This window comes from Herpailurus yagouaroundi, unplaced genomic scaffold (genome assembly GCF_014898765.1).
Source record: "Herpailurus yagouaroundi ecotype Mexico unplaced genomic scaffold, PumYag 77, whole genome shotgun sequence".
Lineage (NCBI taxonomy): Eukaryota > Metazoa > Chordata > Mammalia > Carnivora > Felidae > Herpailurus > Herpailurus yagouaroundi.
Window position 1 is genome coordinate 84,055,322 of NW_024412388.1, and position 18,018 is coordinate 84,073,339.

The 18,018-nt window shown below is 32.3% G+C and overlaps 1 protein-coding gene across 1 annotated transcript in view; it reads right to left on the reverse strand.

The window, feature by feature from the left end:
- DPYD (dihydropyrimidine dehydrogenase) overlaps nucleotides 1-18,018 on the reverse strand; it is an 891,530-nt gene that overhangs the window by 764,958 nt on the left and 108,554 nt on the right. The window contains exons 3-4 of the mRNA XM_040471061.1: nucleotides 8,132-8,214; nucleotides 714-716 (exon numbers count right to left, since the gene is read on the reverse strand). Of these exons, the coding sequence (XP_040326995.1) occupies nucleotides 714-716; nucleotides 8,132-8,214 (86 nt within the window). The remainder of the gene's footprint in view (nucleotides 1-713; nucleotides 717-8,131; nucleotides 8,215-18,018) is intronic.

Below are 18,018 nucleotides of genomic sequence, written 5' to 3' on the forward strand. Positions count from 1 at the left end.
CATATACATACACATTTATACATATTTAATATATACATACACACAAAAACTTACCTACAAAAATGATTAAATAGAATAATACTATCTTACCTTCAAGACTTATTCAGATAGACAAAACTACTCATAGAGACGATTTTTTATTCCAGTTCATGTAGAAGTACCACTTAAAGAAATAGTGTAGTTTAACCATTATGCTCAGCACAAGATGCAAATTAATATAACTAAAACATTAATATAACAATAAGCAGCTAAAACAATATCTAGGTACCAGGAATAACATAATCCTTAGATCAGTTGGTAAACAGTCCCTTTTACCACTGGATATTAACAGAGAAGTGAAATTAAAGATGAACTTTCTAGACTAGTACATCTAGAAGAGGAAAACTGGAAAAGACCTCTTTTAAATGTCTCTGAATCTCTTCTTAGACCTGAGTCTTTAATGAAAAATTTAGATTGTTATTTATATATATACCTTCTACCTATCAGAGTCTAATGATTCTAAAGTAAAAACACAAACACATTAAAACAATATTAACCTTTTGACTTAAATAATACTTAGAATGTATTTATACCTCTTAAACCTATTTTCCAAGTTCATATAGTTATATTTTGTTTAACTCTGTATAAATGGCTGTGCTTATGGCACACCTATAATTACAATTACACACACCAGAAAAAAAGCCAGAAACATAAAGTGTGCAACTCAATATCACCATCTAGTGACAGAATTCCCAACACGTGATGAAGCCAAGCAAAAATGAAAAAGAAATTTCATGTTTGTCCTGGAAGTTCATCTCCATAACAATAATCTAAATATAACAGGTGTCACTGAATAGGTTTGGCTCTGCAAATAAAATACTAACCTCTAATTAGCAATGTTTGTATTCCAAATATGTAATTTATATTTTCACCATAGAAGTATAACCACCAATCTGACCAATCTGTATTTTTGTGTATTGTCATTTTCTAAAACCTTCAGACCACATTGTTACTTTTTCTTCTTAATGAACTATATGTACCCATTTCTTTTTCACAATTTGATACTCCCTTTTCTCAAGTTATTCAATTCAAATACCTTCCAATTTCACATATCTATTCAACATGTCCCACTACTGCCTCTGGAACTAAAAGGGGGATAGAGAGACACAATGTTAAAAAGGTTCCACTTTTCCCCTTGATGTTTAGAATTTATTACAGGGTCTAAGACAGGTGCAAAATATGATAATACAGAAATCAAATCACTTTGGCATGATAAGAAGGTTGAATTGGCAGTGATAAGGAGAAAATATGATGAAAAGAAGTTGTGAATTTTACCTCTAAACTCACTATTATCATACTATAGACAGAGATTTAACCTAGAGATGCATTTTTCCTGTCTTTAAAATGTTTTTTTCTTATGTCATCATTTTTAGAAATCCTGTACAATATCTCCACATAGCCATAGAACTACAATGAGCTCTGTATAAGTGAGAGACAAGAAATATTCACTCTGGTATTTTACATTCTAAGGCTACACTATAGTTTTCCAGTCAATTCCATTATGTATGACATATGTAAATTCTTTGAAATAATCACTGAAACACCATTAACTGCAAATAACATATACAAACATTATAATACTTTGTATCATCCTTTTATTGTTTCATAAATTACAAAGCTTTCTCTCCTACATTATTGTTGTTCATATCAATCCTATTAAGTTTTTAATCCTATTTTACAAAAAAATAAGACAAAAAAAGATTAATTTACCTAAAATCACAGTTGGAGTCTAAAATCTGATTTTTACCACTTATCCTAGTATTCATATCATATTTTATTCTTTCCATTTTTCCATTTCTTACTTCATTATTTTTTGAATCATTCATGATATGCTCCTATTATAGAAAATTTAGAACAGAAAATTATAAGCCTGAAAAAAGTATCTGTTCGCCTAGCACCTAAATATAATAGCTATTTTAGTATATTTTAATCTCATCTTCTTTCTCTGCATTCTTTATATTCAGTGGAGATAATGTTCTACATGCAATTTTATTTCCTGGTATTTTTCAGTGAACATTTCAACACGAGGATTCTTGTGTCACTAAAAACACTGTGGTGAAGATCATTTTAGTATCCAGATAGGGTTAAAGATGCCACAATTCACCATTACATGTGTGTGTATATAATATCACATATGTTACATAAATATATGTTTTATAAATATATTTAAGTTTATATATCTATATAAAATCATATATGTGTATATAAATATACATCAAATGCATTATATATATAATATTCATTTCCTTACTTGTTTCCTTAACAGTAGACGATTGAGTTCTATTCAGTTTGTTTACTGTTATATTCTAATAGTTTGAGAAACACATTGAGATTGCCCATAATTTCTAAGTCTTCTGAAATACATTTATTTCAGGAAGTTAAATTAATATGTAAAAGGTATGTTTGCTTTAAAGCTTTTCATACTTATTGGAGTGATCCTTTCCTTAAATGCAGCAGTCACTTCCACCCCTACTGAGCTCTGGGAGTGAGAAATGGCTGTCTTGCCATTCCATTGCTAACACTCAAAAATTTCCTTCCTGCTGAACTGCAGTAATATCAGTAATCAAGAAATTAATACATTTTTAAATGTAACTTAAATTTTGATGGCCATTATAGTTGAATATTTTCAAAGATTTCTTAATCATACTTTGCCAATTATCCATTGAGCTCCTAATCTTTCTGAATCTCTTAAACACACAGCAATGTAATACGCTGATGTTGTCTTTTAATTTCATGATTTCTTTCCACGAACAGAAGCTTTTTTAATGCAGGCAAAGCTTAGTGATTTCTTATTCTACTCTTTAGCTTATCATCTCTTTCCCTGTACAAACCTCTAAATAAATAAATAAATAAATAAATAAATAAATAAATAAATAAATAAATAAAACTGTTGCTTCCCATAATGTAGTGGACATTGGCTATTTCATTTATTTCATTTAGTCCTTTGATATACATGAAACATCCTTCAGCACCTGTGTAAATATAAAGTGATTTTTTTTTCCAAATAACTAAATGGCTGCCTCTTATACCACTTATTGTGTGATTCAACATGACCTGGATGATTTGGGGTACCTTATAATATAATAAATTCATAGGATTGTCATAGGATCTACTATCAATACAACCACTAATTAGTTATGGGTAATACATAGAAATGCTAATAAATTTCAATTTTTATCTTAAATCTGACCACATTACTAAATTATTTTATTAATTCCTAGCATGGTTTTGTTAATTCTCTTGAGCTTTTTACGTATAAGTCATGCCTTTAGACAGTAATAGTCATTTACCTCCTCCATATCAAGTCATATTTGTTCATTTTGGTTTTACATCCATTACTGTTATGAAACTAACTTTTACTCTTCATTTTTTGAGAGACCAGCATGTGATGTATATGTGATGTGTGTGAACCTGGTTTAGCTTTACCCTAGCCACTCCATTTGATGAAAATTCCATTCATGAGAGACAGACAAATGTCATGTTAGCAACTCAAACATATACCTGTAGGGTGATGCTGCCCAAAGAATAGCCTGTAACATACAACCATTTACATTTAGATTAATGAAAGTTAAATACAATTAAATATTCAGCTCTTCAGTTACAAGAGCCATAATTCAGGTGCTTAGTATCCACATGTGGCCACTGGCAATCATACTAAACAACACAAACATAGAACATTTCTACTAGAGAGTTTTACTGCAGTTCACAGAAAGTTCTACTGGGCAGCACTTCTCTAGATATCTCCAGGAGCCACAGAACACTGGCCAGGAATGCCGCCCACCCTTCTCTTCTCAGGCACACCACTTTACAGTTCCAACTTACTCTGCTGGAGAAAGTTATTTATAATTTTTAAATCTCAAAATATGTTTCTTTGTGACACACATTTTCCTAAGCCCAATATTTTTTCTTAGGCATCTGGTTAGACTCTCCTCCTTTCTGATTTGATGCACTATTCTTAGAAATCACATCCTTTCCAATGGCTACAAGTATCAAAATACTTAACGAGTCCAAATGTGCACATCAACCCCCAGTATTTTCCTGAGTTGTAGAATTATATTTTCCTTCTGCTTATTGCAAATTTATACGAGTTTGCCACAGCTATCTCAAATTAATCTGAAAATGAAAATATTCTTCCTTAACCCTTTTTTTCTCTCCCTATCCCAATTAATATATATCCAAATATTCAAAATAAAAACATTTGACTTAACTTTAATAAACCTCCTTATTACTTTTATCTTTACCAACAATTCAACAGATAATTATTGAGTACCTACTATATGATAATACTATGGTAAGACTAAGAATACACAAGAAGGCAAAAGAGCAATCCTAGTTTCATGGAAGTTACTATCTAGTAGGACACACAAATAAATTATAATTTATTCAAAAAGGATAAGAATAATTTAAAACAGAGCAGCACAGATTAAATCAAGGTTATGATTTATTGAGGCTAAGCCACAAAGTCTTATCAGATCTACATTTTAAATACTTTCATATTTCCCAAACACACTCCCCTCTGTTGGGCCTTTAACTTAGTGATGTCACTGATTTCTCTAGCTCTCTTATCCCCTCAATTGCCCCCTCTATTTTCTGCCAAAACAAAATTTTAAATCATTTTTTCCCCTTTCTCGGTATTAGCTAAAACCTGATCAAATACTGATTTACTTAGCCTGTACATCCCAGATTAGTTCGTAGCTCCTTGTGTTTTTAACATAGCTGGCTACAGGTCCTCACATCTGGGGTAGGAAGAATGTATGGGAGGGGTCTAAAATGATTTATGAGCTGGGAACACATGACAAAAGAATGTGTTCAAGACTACATGGCAAAGACCAGCCATGAAGAGGGATTGGATGAGATGACAGAGAATTGAGCAAGGACAGAATCCTCTTTCCTATTCTAAGAACTTTAATAAACCAAGTTGGAGGTATATCCAACTTGGTGACAACACCCAAACACAGCACTCACAAAATGTCAATCTTCAGATTCCATCCATTTCTGCTCCAGCTTCTCCAGGCTAGACACGCTCAGAATGAGAGCACCACTGCGGGTGTCCAGGGTCACCTGAGGACTGCTGTGGAGGTTAAGCCACTGATAGAAAAGAATGTTCCCACAGCTGAGCTAGGCCATGTCCAAGGACCAAGAGAAAAGCTACCATGGAATACTGCATCTATCCCTATATTGTATCTTCTTCCCCTCTAACAATTCTACAAAATTCTAATTTTTACATTTAATCCTATCACCCCTTCCTTAAAAATAATGACTTCCTGAAGTAATTTACACTCTTTATCATGGCAAGCTAGACTCTATCTAACTAGCCTCCAGAATATGGTAACAAACACATTTCCAGCCAGCCTCTTAAGGCCAGTCCCTATGGTCACCAAAGTTTTCAGCAAATTATTCATACCTGTCTCCCACTGCCCCTTCTCACACTCTGAGATTGTGAAATGCTTACGTCATCCTTGCCAACTTCATACTACTTCATTTCCACCCAAGGATTCTTGACATGGAAGGAGAGATGTTACTGACTCAAAAATTCTGCCCATGTGAGTTTTGTGGGAAAACATATTCAAAAAAAGCTTGAAAAAATTTGCTTTACATCAGACTACTTACTGTTCCTGAAATACATCTTGCACCTGCAGGCCTCCATGACTTTGCTCAATTCTATTCCCTCTACCTGCAAAACTGGCCCTCTTTCAAGGACTAACTCAAATATCTTACCCTCCCATAGTTTCTTTTGATCCAGACACCCTTCATGTAAGGCAAACATTGATCACAGATTAAAGAACAATTAATTTTTGCCCCTCCATGTTTCTCCTCTTATTCTTAGTAACATAGCATCACAACTTTTTTCCCATGCTTCTATAATCTCACATATAAAAGAATGAGCTACTGCTACATCCTAAAGGCAAAAAACAACACACAAAAGTGGTGGGCCCACAGTGTACTAAATTGCTGAATGCTTTGGTTACTAAATTATTTAATTGTGTTTACTGAATCCAAACATTATGAATATGTGTGTGCATGTGCATGTGTAAAATATGCAGCTTATGTAAACAAAGTACATTAAACAGCCATATAATTAAAAGCTGATTTAAATTATCTAGAATACTGCTTTATCTGATAGCATGAGTGATTGAGAGGTTATTCTAACCAGGTAATACTTGTTTTTCTTATTAGTTCATCTCTACTTTTTTAAAAGCAGAATATCCTAGTATTTTCTAAAAAGTAAGTATTACAAAATTTGGCAGAATAATCTCTTCATACACAGTTCTCCCATAATTCAGTTTGATTTTCCTTGATGACAAATATTCTATACTAATTACATGTCCTTTCCTTGTTCATTATATTTCCCTCAGTCACATCCATTTTCATTCACATTGCCCCTTTGTAATTCTTTCTATGTTTTAGGCCTTCAGTTCTTTTATTCAAAGCTTCAGAGCTGGCATTCTCTTTGTCTTCCTATGTGTCTATGTGTTTACTTCAAACTGAGTAGATATAAAAATACAGAGAATAACTGTAGCTTTCTAAATACATATTGGTGTACACACTTAATATATTCAAATTTATTATCATTAGCATGTGCAAAAACAATGCCTTCAACTTATAAATGTGGTAGTTTTAGACACAAGATAAAGACTGTATTGAAAATAGGAGTTCATTCATAATTTCTGCATTGGCTTTTTCCACAATATGTTTTATACCTTCTTTTTAATTTATTACTATTTTTCAAAAACTAACTTTCTGTGAAGGTCTGATTGCATTTTATAGGTGCAAATTCTCTATTGTATATTCAGTTCTATTTTTCCCTCTTTTTTTTATTAGTGAAGACATTAACAATAAAATAGGCTCACTTGCTCCAGCTGGTAATTTCTCAGTACTAGTAATATATTATTCCTCTTTTTGTGACATCATAATCATCTATACAGAAGTACCATGTATCTTTGTGTAGAAGCTACTGTTTCCATTAAATTTAATTACCTCCCCCTGTGGTTTTAAATAGAAGTGGCTTCAAAATGAGGGCAGCTTCTATTAAATTTAATTACTTTCCCCTGCTGCTTGCATGGCAAAAGGAAGGTTACTAAATGAGAGCAGCTTCTAAACTAAAGTATATGGTAACTGTGTGCTAGCAATAACAAAATTGTACCCACGTTCCCTTCTAGAAAGCTTCATAGGTTTATCCTTTCTCTTATTTTAAATTATTTTTAGCCTTACAATCCTGAAAAAAAAAATGAGAACTGCATTTTAAAAATCAATTGTAGTTTCATAGGCTAAATAAAGGTAAATATACTACTTCTGTACAAATATATTGGAAATTATCCAACTCAAATGGGGAGATGAAGCTCAGAACTTTTAAAATTAATTTCATTTATTGTTTTCTAGCCCTAAGGATGATGAGTTTTATTCCTTACACATTCTTAATGTCTACTAAAATACGGATTTAAAGACTGATTCTTAAAAGTTATTAAAAAGGTATCAAGTCTGGCAGAGATTTCAGAGAAATATTTAGAAACAGAAATGTCAAAAGTGAAAAAAGCAAAAAAAAAAAAAAAACCCAAAAAACAAAAAACAAAAACAAAAATCAGGCTCATTATAGACTACTGTATTTGAAAAAAAGTGAATCTATATGCTTTAAAATAGTGTGTAAATCAGTTTAAAAATACTATGATATAATCCTATAAAATCTAATAGAATATGAAATTTTAAGTACCTCTTTTTAAATTAAATATTAATTAGGAGAAAATACTACTCAGTTTAACCACCATTGTTCTGTTTATTTTTTATATTCAGGCAGAATTTAGATGAACAATATTTCCATTCAATCACACAGTTTAGTATAAATATAAAACAAGACACCCCTTAAGCATTTTAAGTAACAAATTAAACATTTACATTTTTTACTGTGCACTGAGGCTTAACATTTATGCAGCTTCAAAACCAAAGTACAGCCTCAAGGGAAGTCTCTCCACTGACAAATTAATACCTTAGAGAACAGAGCTGAATGGTGGCAATGAACTCATTTGTTCCCCCAATAATGAAGAATGACTTTTTCTTTACCACATCTGTGACTGTTGCTATGGTGACCCAGACTTACCTCATTGCTTCTCGGAGAGCTCCTCGCTCACCAAGAGTCGTGTGCTTGATGTCATCAAAATTATTCTCCAGCTTCTCGCATTTCTGCAACATTTTAAAAAATGTATTAATCCTCCAACATCCTGAAATAAAATTGTATCTATGCAATTATGTAAAAATATAATTGATTATATTGATTATGGACTCATGAAAAATATGCACACAACTTTAATTGGGTAGGATTCATTAAAATTGACAGTGTGAATTCAACAGTAACAAAATAAAAATGTCATGATACAGCTATCACAGAAGTCTTTTTACCAATTTTTCAAAATGGAGTAAACAGACTAAATCAATTTTATATAAACATAGCACAACTTTTAGAGCTTTAAGGTTTGAAAATTACTTCACTAAAATAATCTCAAATATATCAAAACCAATTTGAATTCAAAAGAGAAAGTCAATAAAAGTAAGTTTGAAATTATAATAAACTGTATAGGATAAATATCTAGTTCTAAAAATATTAACAATTACTTACATGGAAAGATACAGCCCAGCATAAGATAATTTATACAACTTCCAACATTTTGGAAACAAAATTTTAGAATAAGATCTTTAAATAACAATTGTGTATATATTTATAAATAGATGTATACATATAGATATGTTTAAAATAAATAAGTCCAATTCTTAAAATTAAGTGACATTATATCATGTTCTTAGCATTACTGAATTGCTTTTTCTAAGTTTTTAGTTTTTTAATTATAATTCTGAATATATTTTTAAATGTAAAATTAACTTAATCTTACATGAGATTAATAAGTTTTGAGAAGATTTATGCAGTATAGAATTAAATTTTTGACTAAAAACATATCCATGAATCTTTTGGCATATCAGATTTTATATATAAGTTAGGTAATAAAATAATTAGATTTAGCATTTTAGCTAAAATAACAAACGAAAACTAAATAACAATGTGTTCTTTCCATTTTAAATTATACATACATATGCTGGATTTTAGAAAATTACAGAATTTAGATTAATAATTTTCAGTGTGTAAGAATTAACTTAAAAACTATTGATATATATGTGTGTATATATGCATATATATGTGTATATATATATGCATATATATACACATATATATACTATTTTTACCTTGATTTAAGTCAGCAAAATTAGGGCAAAGATCATTTTAACAGATAGTTATATGCTTTTATAGTGAAAATCCTGAAAATTATGTATACATATGTACTGTGTATATATATACACACAATACATATACATATATACCTAATACATATCCATATATACTGTATATACTATACATATACATATATATATATATATATATATATATACACTATTTCTACTTCGATTTTTTTTAATCAGCAAAATTAGGGCAAAGATCCTTTTAACAGATAGTTAGTTATACGCTTTTATAGTGAAAATCTTGAAAATTATGAAATATATCTAAAACAATTTGAATTCGGAATAACAGTCCTTTTTTGGATAAATTGCAAATATCATCTCCTGCTCTATGTCTTGTCTTTTCATTTTTTAGTAGTGTCTTTTCATGAATAAAATTTCTTATTTGTAATGAGGCCCAATTTATTATTTTTTATGGTTAATAGTTATTGCCTTTTGTGTCCTCTTTCAGAAATCTTTGGCTTCCTCAAAGTGATGAATATATATTCCTATATTTTTTCAGTAAACTTTATTATTCTGCATTGCACATTTAGATGTTCAATCTTTTGGGACTGACATTTGCATAAGATGTGAGATAGGAAATCACATGATATAAGTAATTAATTAAATCAATAGTAATTATTGAAAGGACCATCATTTCCCCACTATAGTTAATCTTTTCCATAAAGTAAATCACAGTATGTATTTGGTCTGTTTCTGGAGTCCATTATGACCCACTACTCAATTTCCTATACTTGTGCCAGTTTCACATTATTTTAATTACTTACACCTATAATAAATAAAAAACTCCTACAGATAAATATAAAAAGGACAAAAAGCTCAATGAAAATAAGCAAAAAACTTATACAAACACTGTATAAAAGAGAATATCCAAAACTGCTAATTAAAAAAACAATATGCTGAATATTACTACTCATGAGAAAGATGCAAATACCATTACACACTGTGAAAATGCCTACAATGTAGATTATATAGAGCACTTTTTCAGTATAAAAAGCAACTGAAGCACTGCTGATGGAACTAAATTGTTACAATCACTTTGTAAAGCTTTTTGAAGTACTTTCATAAGCTAAATCATGCCTAAGAATACACCCAGAACAAATTTATAATAGGTTCACCTAAATCCATGTACAAAAATGTTAATAGCACCATTATTCAAGATAGCCCAAAACCAGAAACAAGTCAAATGTCCATCAAGGTAGAATATATAAATAGGCCATTATATACAATGGAAAACTACACAGCAATAAGAATGAACAAACTACATGGGGCACGTGGGTGACTTGGTCAGTTAAACCTGTGATTTAGGCTCAAGTCATGATCTCAGAGTTCTTGAGTTCAAGCTGCACGTTGGGCTCTGTGCTGAGAGCTCAGAGCCTGGAGCCTGCTTCAGATTCTGTGTCTCCCTCTCTCTCTTCCTCTCTCCCCCTCTCAAAAATAAATAAAGGTTTTAAAATTTTTTTAAAAAAAGAATGAACTATAGCTACATGCAGTGACATGGATACATTTCGTAGATACAATATTGAGCAAAGATGTGACACACAAAAGAACAAATAGCAAAATTATTTCACTTATGTAAAGTTCAAAAATAATTAACCTACAGGTGCCTGGGTGGCTCAGTCAGTTAAGCATCTGATTTTGGCTCAGGTCATGATCTTGTGGATCATGAGTTCAAGCCCCACATTGGGCTCTGTGCTGACAGGTTGGAGCCTGGAGCCTGCTTCAGATTCTGTGTCTCCCTCTCTGCCCCTCCCCCATTCATGCTCTGTCTCTCAAAAATAAAAAAAATTTTAAAGAAATTTAAAAATTAAAAAATAGGCAAAGCTACAGTGAATAATCCAAAAATGAAAAAAAGAAAACCATCCATTTACATAGCAAAAAATAAAAACATTCCTGAATAAATTTAACAAAAGTAGCATAAGATTTGTGCACTGGAAAGCACACCTCAAGATAAAAACTAAAGAAGACAAAAATAAATAGAAAGACATCCCATGTTCATGGATTAGAAGACTTAATAGTGTTAAGATGGTACTACTCCCTAAGCTGATCTAAAGATTCTATGCAATTCCTGTCAAAATCCCAGCTGACCTTTTTTTTCGCCAATTTTGACAAGCTGATCTTCAAATTCATACGATAACAAAAGGGACAAGGGTAGTCAAAACATTCTTAAAAACAGAAATGAAAAATTGAAGGACTCATATTTCCTGATTTCAAAACTGACACTAAAAGTAATCAAGACACTGTGGTACTGGTGTAAGAACAGAAACACAGAGCAACATACATCCACAAAAATATTTGTATACAAATGTTCATAGCAGCATTATTCATAACATACAAAAAGCAGAAAAAATTCAAATCAAAAAGTCGATAAAATCATAAATGTAGCATATTGATACAACAGAATATTATTTGGCCGTAAAGAGAGAAGTTCTGATACATGCTACAATATAAATGACTCTTAAAAATATTATGCTAAGTGAAAAAGCCAAATAGAAAAGGCCATGTTGTATATGTAATTCCATTTTTATAAAATGTCCAGTACAGCAAATCCACAGAGACAGTAAGGAGATCAGAGGTTGCCAAAGACTGGAAAGAGTGGGGGAATGAGTGATGATGGTAATGGGATTTCTTCTGGGGGAGATGAAAGTGTTCCAAAAGAGTGGTGATACATGCACAACTCTGTGAATATACTAAAAACTACTGAATTATACACTTCAAAAATAGTGAACTTTATGGCCTGTGAATATTATCTCAATAAAGCTCTTATTTTAAAAACATGTAAAACTAATCAAGATGTTAGAAGCTGGTGTATAGTACTACAGGAGACAAAAGAGGGTCTTCTAGGTAACTGTTTAATTCATTTTGTGAAAATTATGGAATTGCATATTTAAGATCTATTTTTCCATCATATAATTATAGTGCAATAAAAGTTTTTAGTAGAGAGTCTGAATTCTGGTTAAGAAATCATAATGCCTCTGTGTGTGTGTGTGTGTGTTTGTCTCTCTCTCTCTCTCTCTCTCAAAATAAATTAATTAATTAAAAAAAAAAAAAGGAGGGTGCTTGGATGGCTCAGTCGTTAAGTGCCCGACTCTTGATTTTGGCTCAGGTCATGATCTTATGATTTGTGAGACTGAGCCCTGTGTCAGGCTCTATGCTGATATTAAGGAGTCTGCCTGGGATTCTCTTTCTCCCTCTCCCTGCCCCTCCCTTGCTCGCACTCTCTCTTTCTGTTTCACAATAAACAAACCTTTAAAAATAAAATTTTAAAAATGATAAAGAAAACAAATCATAATGCAATCACATAACACTACAGTTAAAATTTAAAAAGGCATATACAAAAGTTCAAAGTATCTACCAGTAAATATTAGCTACCAACTAATAATCATGAAAAAACATTTTATAATTTATTAAAATTCTGTATGAAAAAGCCAATCCTGTAATGAAGTCTAACATCTTTATTGAAATGAAATAGTAACTCAGATTATAATAAAATGTTGAATAAAATAAAATTCAAAAAAATGGTAAATAAATGTTCTTTTATGTTACAGTTTTCAGTATTTTCCAAAGTTTGTTATGGGTTTATATTTCTTTTGACTTAAAAATAATTAATTAATAAAGACACTTTTAAAGCTTTGGAAATATTTTTATATTTTACTTTGAATATGCTGTGGTTTTTTAATGTTTATTTGTTTACTTATTTATTTATTTTAGAACAGATCATGAGCAGAGAGAGGGGCAAGAGAGAGAGAATCCCAAGCAGGCTCCTGCCCTGTCAGCACAAAGCCAGATGCAGGGCTCAAACCCACCCATGAGTTTATAACCTGAGTCAAAATTGAGTCAGTCACTTAATCAACTGAGCCACCCAGGCACCCCAAATATGCCATTTTCTTAATAGAATACAATAAAATAAGTGCTAGGAATAAAAGAAATTTAAATATAAAACAGGATTTTTTCAATACTTCTTAAATTTTTCTGGTAATTATGCACTGAATTAAGATTTTTCCTCCTAAAATTGTTTGCCAGTAAGCTCATGAAACTTTTCACATTTCAAATTATCCAGAACATTTCCAATCATCTTTATTTTTTTTATTTAAATTTTATTTTTTTAAATTTACATCCAAATTAGTTAGCATATAGTGCAACAATGATTTCAGGAGTAGATTCCTTAATACCCCTTACCCATTTAGCCCATCCCCCCTCCCAGAATCCCTCCAGTAACCCTCTGTTTGTTCTCCATATTTAAGAATCTCTTATGTTTTGTCCCCCTCCCTGCTTTTATATTATTTTTGCTTCCCTTCCCTTGTGTTCATCTGTCTGTGTCTTAAATTCCTCATGTGAGTGAAGTCATATGATATTTGTCTTTCTCTAATCTCGCTTAGCATAATACCCTCTAGTTCCATCCTTGTAGTTGTAAATAGCAAGATTTCATTCTTTTTGATTGTGGAGTAATACTCCATTGTATATAGATACCATATCTTCTTTATCCATTCATCTATTGATGGACATTTGGGCTCTTTCCATACTTTGGCTATTGTTGATAGTGCTGCTGTAAACATTGGGGGTGCATGCGTCCCTTCAAAACACCATACCTGTATCCCTTGGATAAACACTTGGCAGTGCCACTGTGGAAAGAATATCCAATGGAATAAAGACAGTCTCTTTGGTAAGTGGTGCTGGGAAAACTGGACAGTTTTCTTTACTTTTGCATACCCAAGGAGAAGTATAACAATGTACACAAAGTATAACAATGTACACAACAATGTACAAAAAAATAAAGCCATGTGGTAAATTCAATTATATCCATTTGCTACATTCAACCTATAACAGCTTAATGTTAACAACTGCTACTCAAATAATGCTTTTTGGGGCAAATGAATACGTAAAAAGATCCAAACAAAACTACTAGGTATATGATCTTTGGAATATACCATTTTTAACCTTAATATGATTAAAATTAATAATATGTGACAAGTATCTATCCATAATTCTAAACACATCTCACAATACACTTTTTAAAGTTGGATAATATTCCCATGCATCCATGTGCTACTATTTCTTTAGCCAATTTCTTTTTGGTTTGCTAATGATATTATTAAACATAGGATAGAAATGGATGGTTGAAAATTAATTAAAAGCTTAAAAATTATTTTAAAAAGAAAAATAAATGTTCATTTATAGAGATTATTCTGATGTATCTCAAATTGTTTTCACCTAAAATGCATTCAAAGTATGTGACTACCATATTCTATGGTACAATCACTACTCAAATTCAAGGTTTCTGATTCTAATTTCATTCATTTTTTCCCCCATGTTAACCATTAACAGAAAACAATGTATATTTTCTCTTTGGCCATATAATTTTACTTACTTTCCTCTGCAACTAGATTTGCTATCAACCCAACTCCATCAATATAGATGAATATAGATGAATCACTACTAAGAATTATGTTTAAATCTTGAAATGGAAGAAAGTTTTGTAAACTTTTTCTTTCAAACTTTACTTGATTCTTGATATGAAAAATAGCACTTATCTTTTAATTTGATGCTTCTCCACAGATGGTTTATAAATCAGATGTGGGAATAAATATTTCTATTTAATTGCTATGGGCATATTTGTGAAATCTCTAATTTTAAATATATACACATATACAGATACACACATACATATATACATGTTTTTGGTAAATGGAGTCATTTCATAGAAATAAATCTGTCCCTTGACAGGATAATTTTGTTTTTTTATGGTTGAAAATCTTCGAAACTTTGCATTTACTGACAGGGATTAACAAAATCAAACACTACATCTGAATCTCTTTATTTAACAACAAATGTTTTGAATTAGGGTACTGTCTTTAAGGCCCACAATGCTATAGGAAATGTGAGATTTAATTGTTAAAATCCATGAAAGAGCCTGATAATTGCACTACTGTAATTAAGACAGAATTTTAAGATCTCAGTTTAGCCATTTAAAGTCACTCCCTAGACTAGAACAATAATGCTCATGGCAAAAGAAAGTCACAGATAACAAATATTTAAGGCAGCCTGTACAACAGTGTGATAGTAGCTTAGACTCAAAAGCAAACACAAAAGCCTCTTGTTATCCCAATATCCATGTCTGAAGTACCTTGGGAACAGGTGCATAATACAATACAATTAAAAAAAAATAGCTTCTTACTATTTCTTATGATTTATAAATCCCTCCCCCAAAAAGTTAATCTGATCAATTTTTGGAAAAGGTTATTTTACAGTAAAATCCATGTGTAGACAGCCTTCTAAAAACAGAATTCTTATGGAAAGTTTTCTTTTTCAAGTTTATATTTTTAAAAATATGTGTTTTCAAAATCTCCCCGCAGGTCCAGATATTACAACAAATGCATTGCCTCCTTTTCTATTTATTTTTGAGAGACAAAGAGAGCAAGGGAAGGGCAGAGAGAGAGGGGGTCACGGAATCCAAGGCAGGCTGCAGGCTCCCAGCTATCAGCACAGAGACCTACACGGGCTTGAACTGATGAGCTGTGAGGTCATGACCTGAGCCGAAGTTGGACACTCAACCGATTGAGCCACCCAGGTACCCCCTCTCATTGAAATTTTAAACTTTATCTTGGCCTCCACAGTTGCAAAAGAACAAGTTCATGAAAGACATTAAAACAGAAACAAAATTACTGGATTTTGAATTCTTAAGCGTTCATTCCTAGCATAAGCCATAGAGCTGAAAGACCACTTGACTAGTTTTTCTGCCACAGGAATAGGAGATGAAAACATTCTCAGGAAAGCCGAAGAAAGAGGAAAATTGGATACAGAAGCCTGAAGTAGCCCCACTAAGCTCACTGTGGCTCCAGGAATTGAGAACAGGTTCTCAGCATTAGTCAAGAGAGAGTGTTCCAGAGCACTTATAGTTATTTCCTCATTTTAATGATAAGAAGACTTTAGTAGTGGGGCGCCTGGGTGGCGCAGTCGGTTAAGCGTCCGACTTCAGCCAGGTCACGATCTCGCGGTCCGCAAGTTCGAGCCCCGCATCGGGCTCTGGGCTGATGGCTCAGAGTCTGGAGCCTGTTTCCGATTCTGTGTCTCCCTCTCTCTCTGCCCCTCCCCCATTCATGTTCTGTCTCTCTCTGTCCCAAAAATAAATAAACGTTGAAAAAAAAAAATTAAGAAGACTTTAGTAGTGATTTTATCTGGAAGTGGTTAAAATTACATATTGGAATGGGAACTCAAAATGAATATTAGGTTGACTAAAAAAAAATAATACTCTGTTTCTCACTTCCTGGGTCTGCACAAAGCTTATTGTGCCCAATAGAAAAATAAAGAAAAAAACTAAAACTCTGTAAGCATTTAAATGGTCTGTTACCTTCACCAAAAATACTTCCATGTCCTGAAATGGAAATCAAATCCAATATTTTTTTTCAAGAACAGTATTTCAAAGAAGAGCTATATGAGTTTAATTATAATTCAGACAAATGTTATTCTTTTTACCATAATGAGAGAAACATCTCCAGCAGCTAGTACATTTATCTGCTCATCCTATCCATAAATAAAATTAAGCCATCAGATCCACTGGGTGAGAGGCAAACAGACTTACTGTTATATCCACCATTAAGAACATGTCCATAGCATTAGGGACAACTATAAATAAAGTACAGCCAGTGTCCTATCAAAATCTGTTCTTGGGGCACCTGGGTGGCTCAGTTGGTTAAGCATCCAACTTCGGCTCAGGTTGTGATTTCAGGGTTGGTGGCTTGAGACCCTCGTCAGGTTCTGTGCAGACAGCTCAGAGTCTGGAGCCTGTTTCAGATTCTGTGTCTCCCTCTCTCTCTCTGCCCCTCCCCCACTCATGCTCTGTTTCTATGTCTCAAAAATAAACATTAAAAAAAATAAAATCTATTCTTGTCCTAGTTCACATGAGTATGAATCTCAGAAAAATTATAAACGTATTTTTATGTAACCAAATGTCTTACTCTGTTGTTCATTCTTGGGAATTCTATTTGTAGTGTAGGACTATCCCAGAAGACAATTTCAGGTAGAAGTAAAACATAGGGAACTTAATTTCCAGGGTACAAAAAACTTCCAAATAATACTAAAAAACTACCTTGTCCATGGTGATGACTTACATTTCCTTCTTTTCACGTGTCTAATAATTTCCTTTGATCAAGGTTATTTCATGAGAAAGCTGCAAGCATCACAGCAGAAGCAAGGTGGTGCAAGTATTTGTAGCAACGATAAAAGGGACAGCAAAGGGTGAATAAAAGGGAAAAGGGGACACAGAGAGAATGAATAAACAAACCACTACTCAGATTAGCAAACACAAGAACAAGAAAAATCGGTGATTAGTAATGAAACACTGGAACAAGAGGCAGGCTATGAGCCTACAACTATGGAACAAGCAAGTGGGAACACACGGGAAAAATGGAAGGACAGTAAAGGCGGTGGATTCAGTGCAGACCAAATATGTTATTTACTATAGCAGGCAAAGGTTATCCTTACTTAATTAGTAGGAAACTGGAAATTCAAATTAGCAACCATGGGAAACTTTTTGGCATATAAAGATGAATTACAGTAAACTAGCAAACCTTGAGGACCTTCTCTGTGTTAGACACTTTTCTAGAAGCTTTGCCCATTTAGTCTTCACAATAACAAAGATATCTATACTTTACAAATGAGGAAACAGGCATAGAGAAATTAAGATAACTCGTTCAAATCATA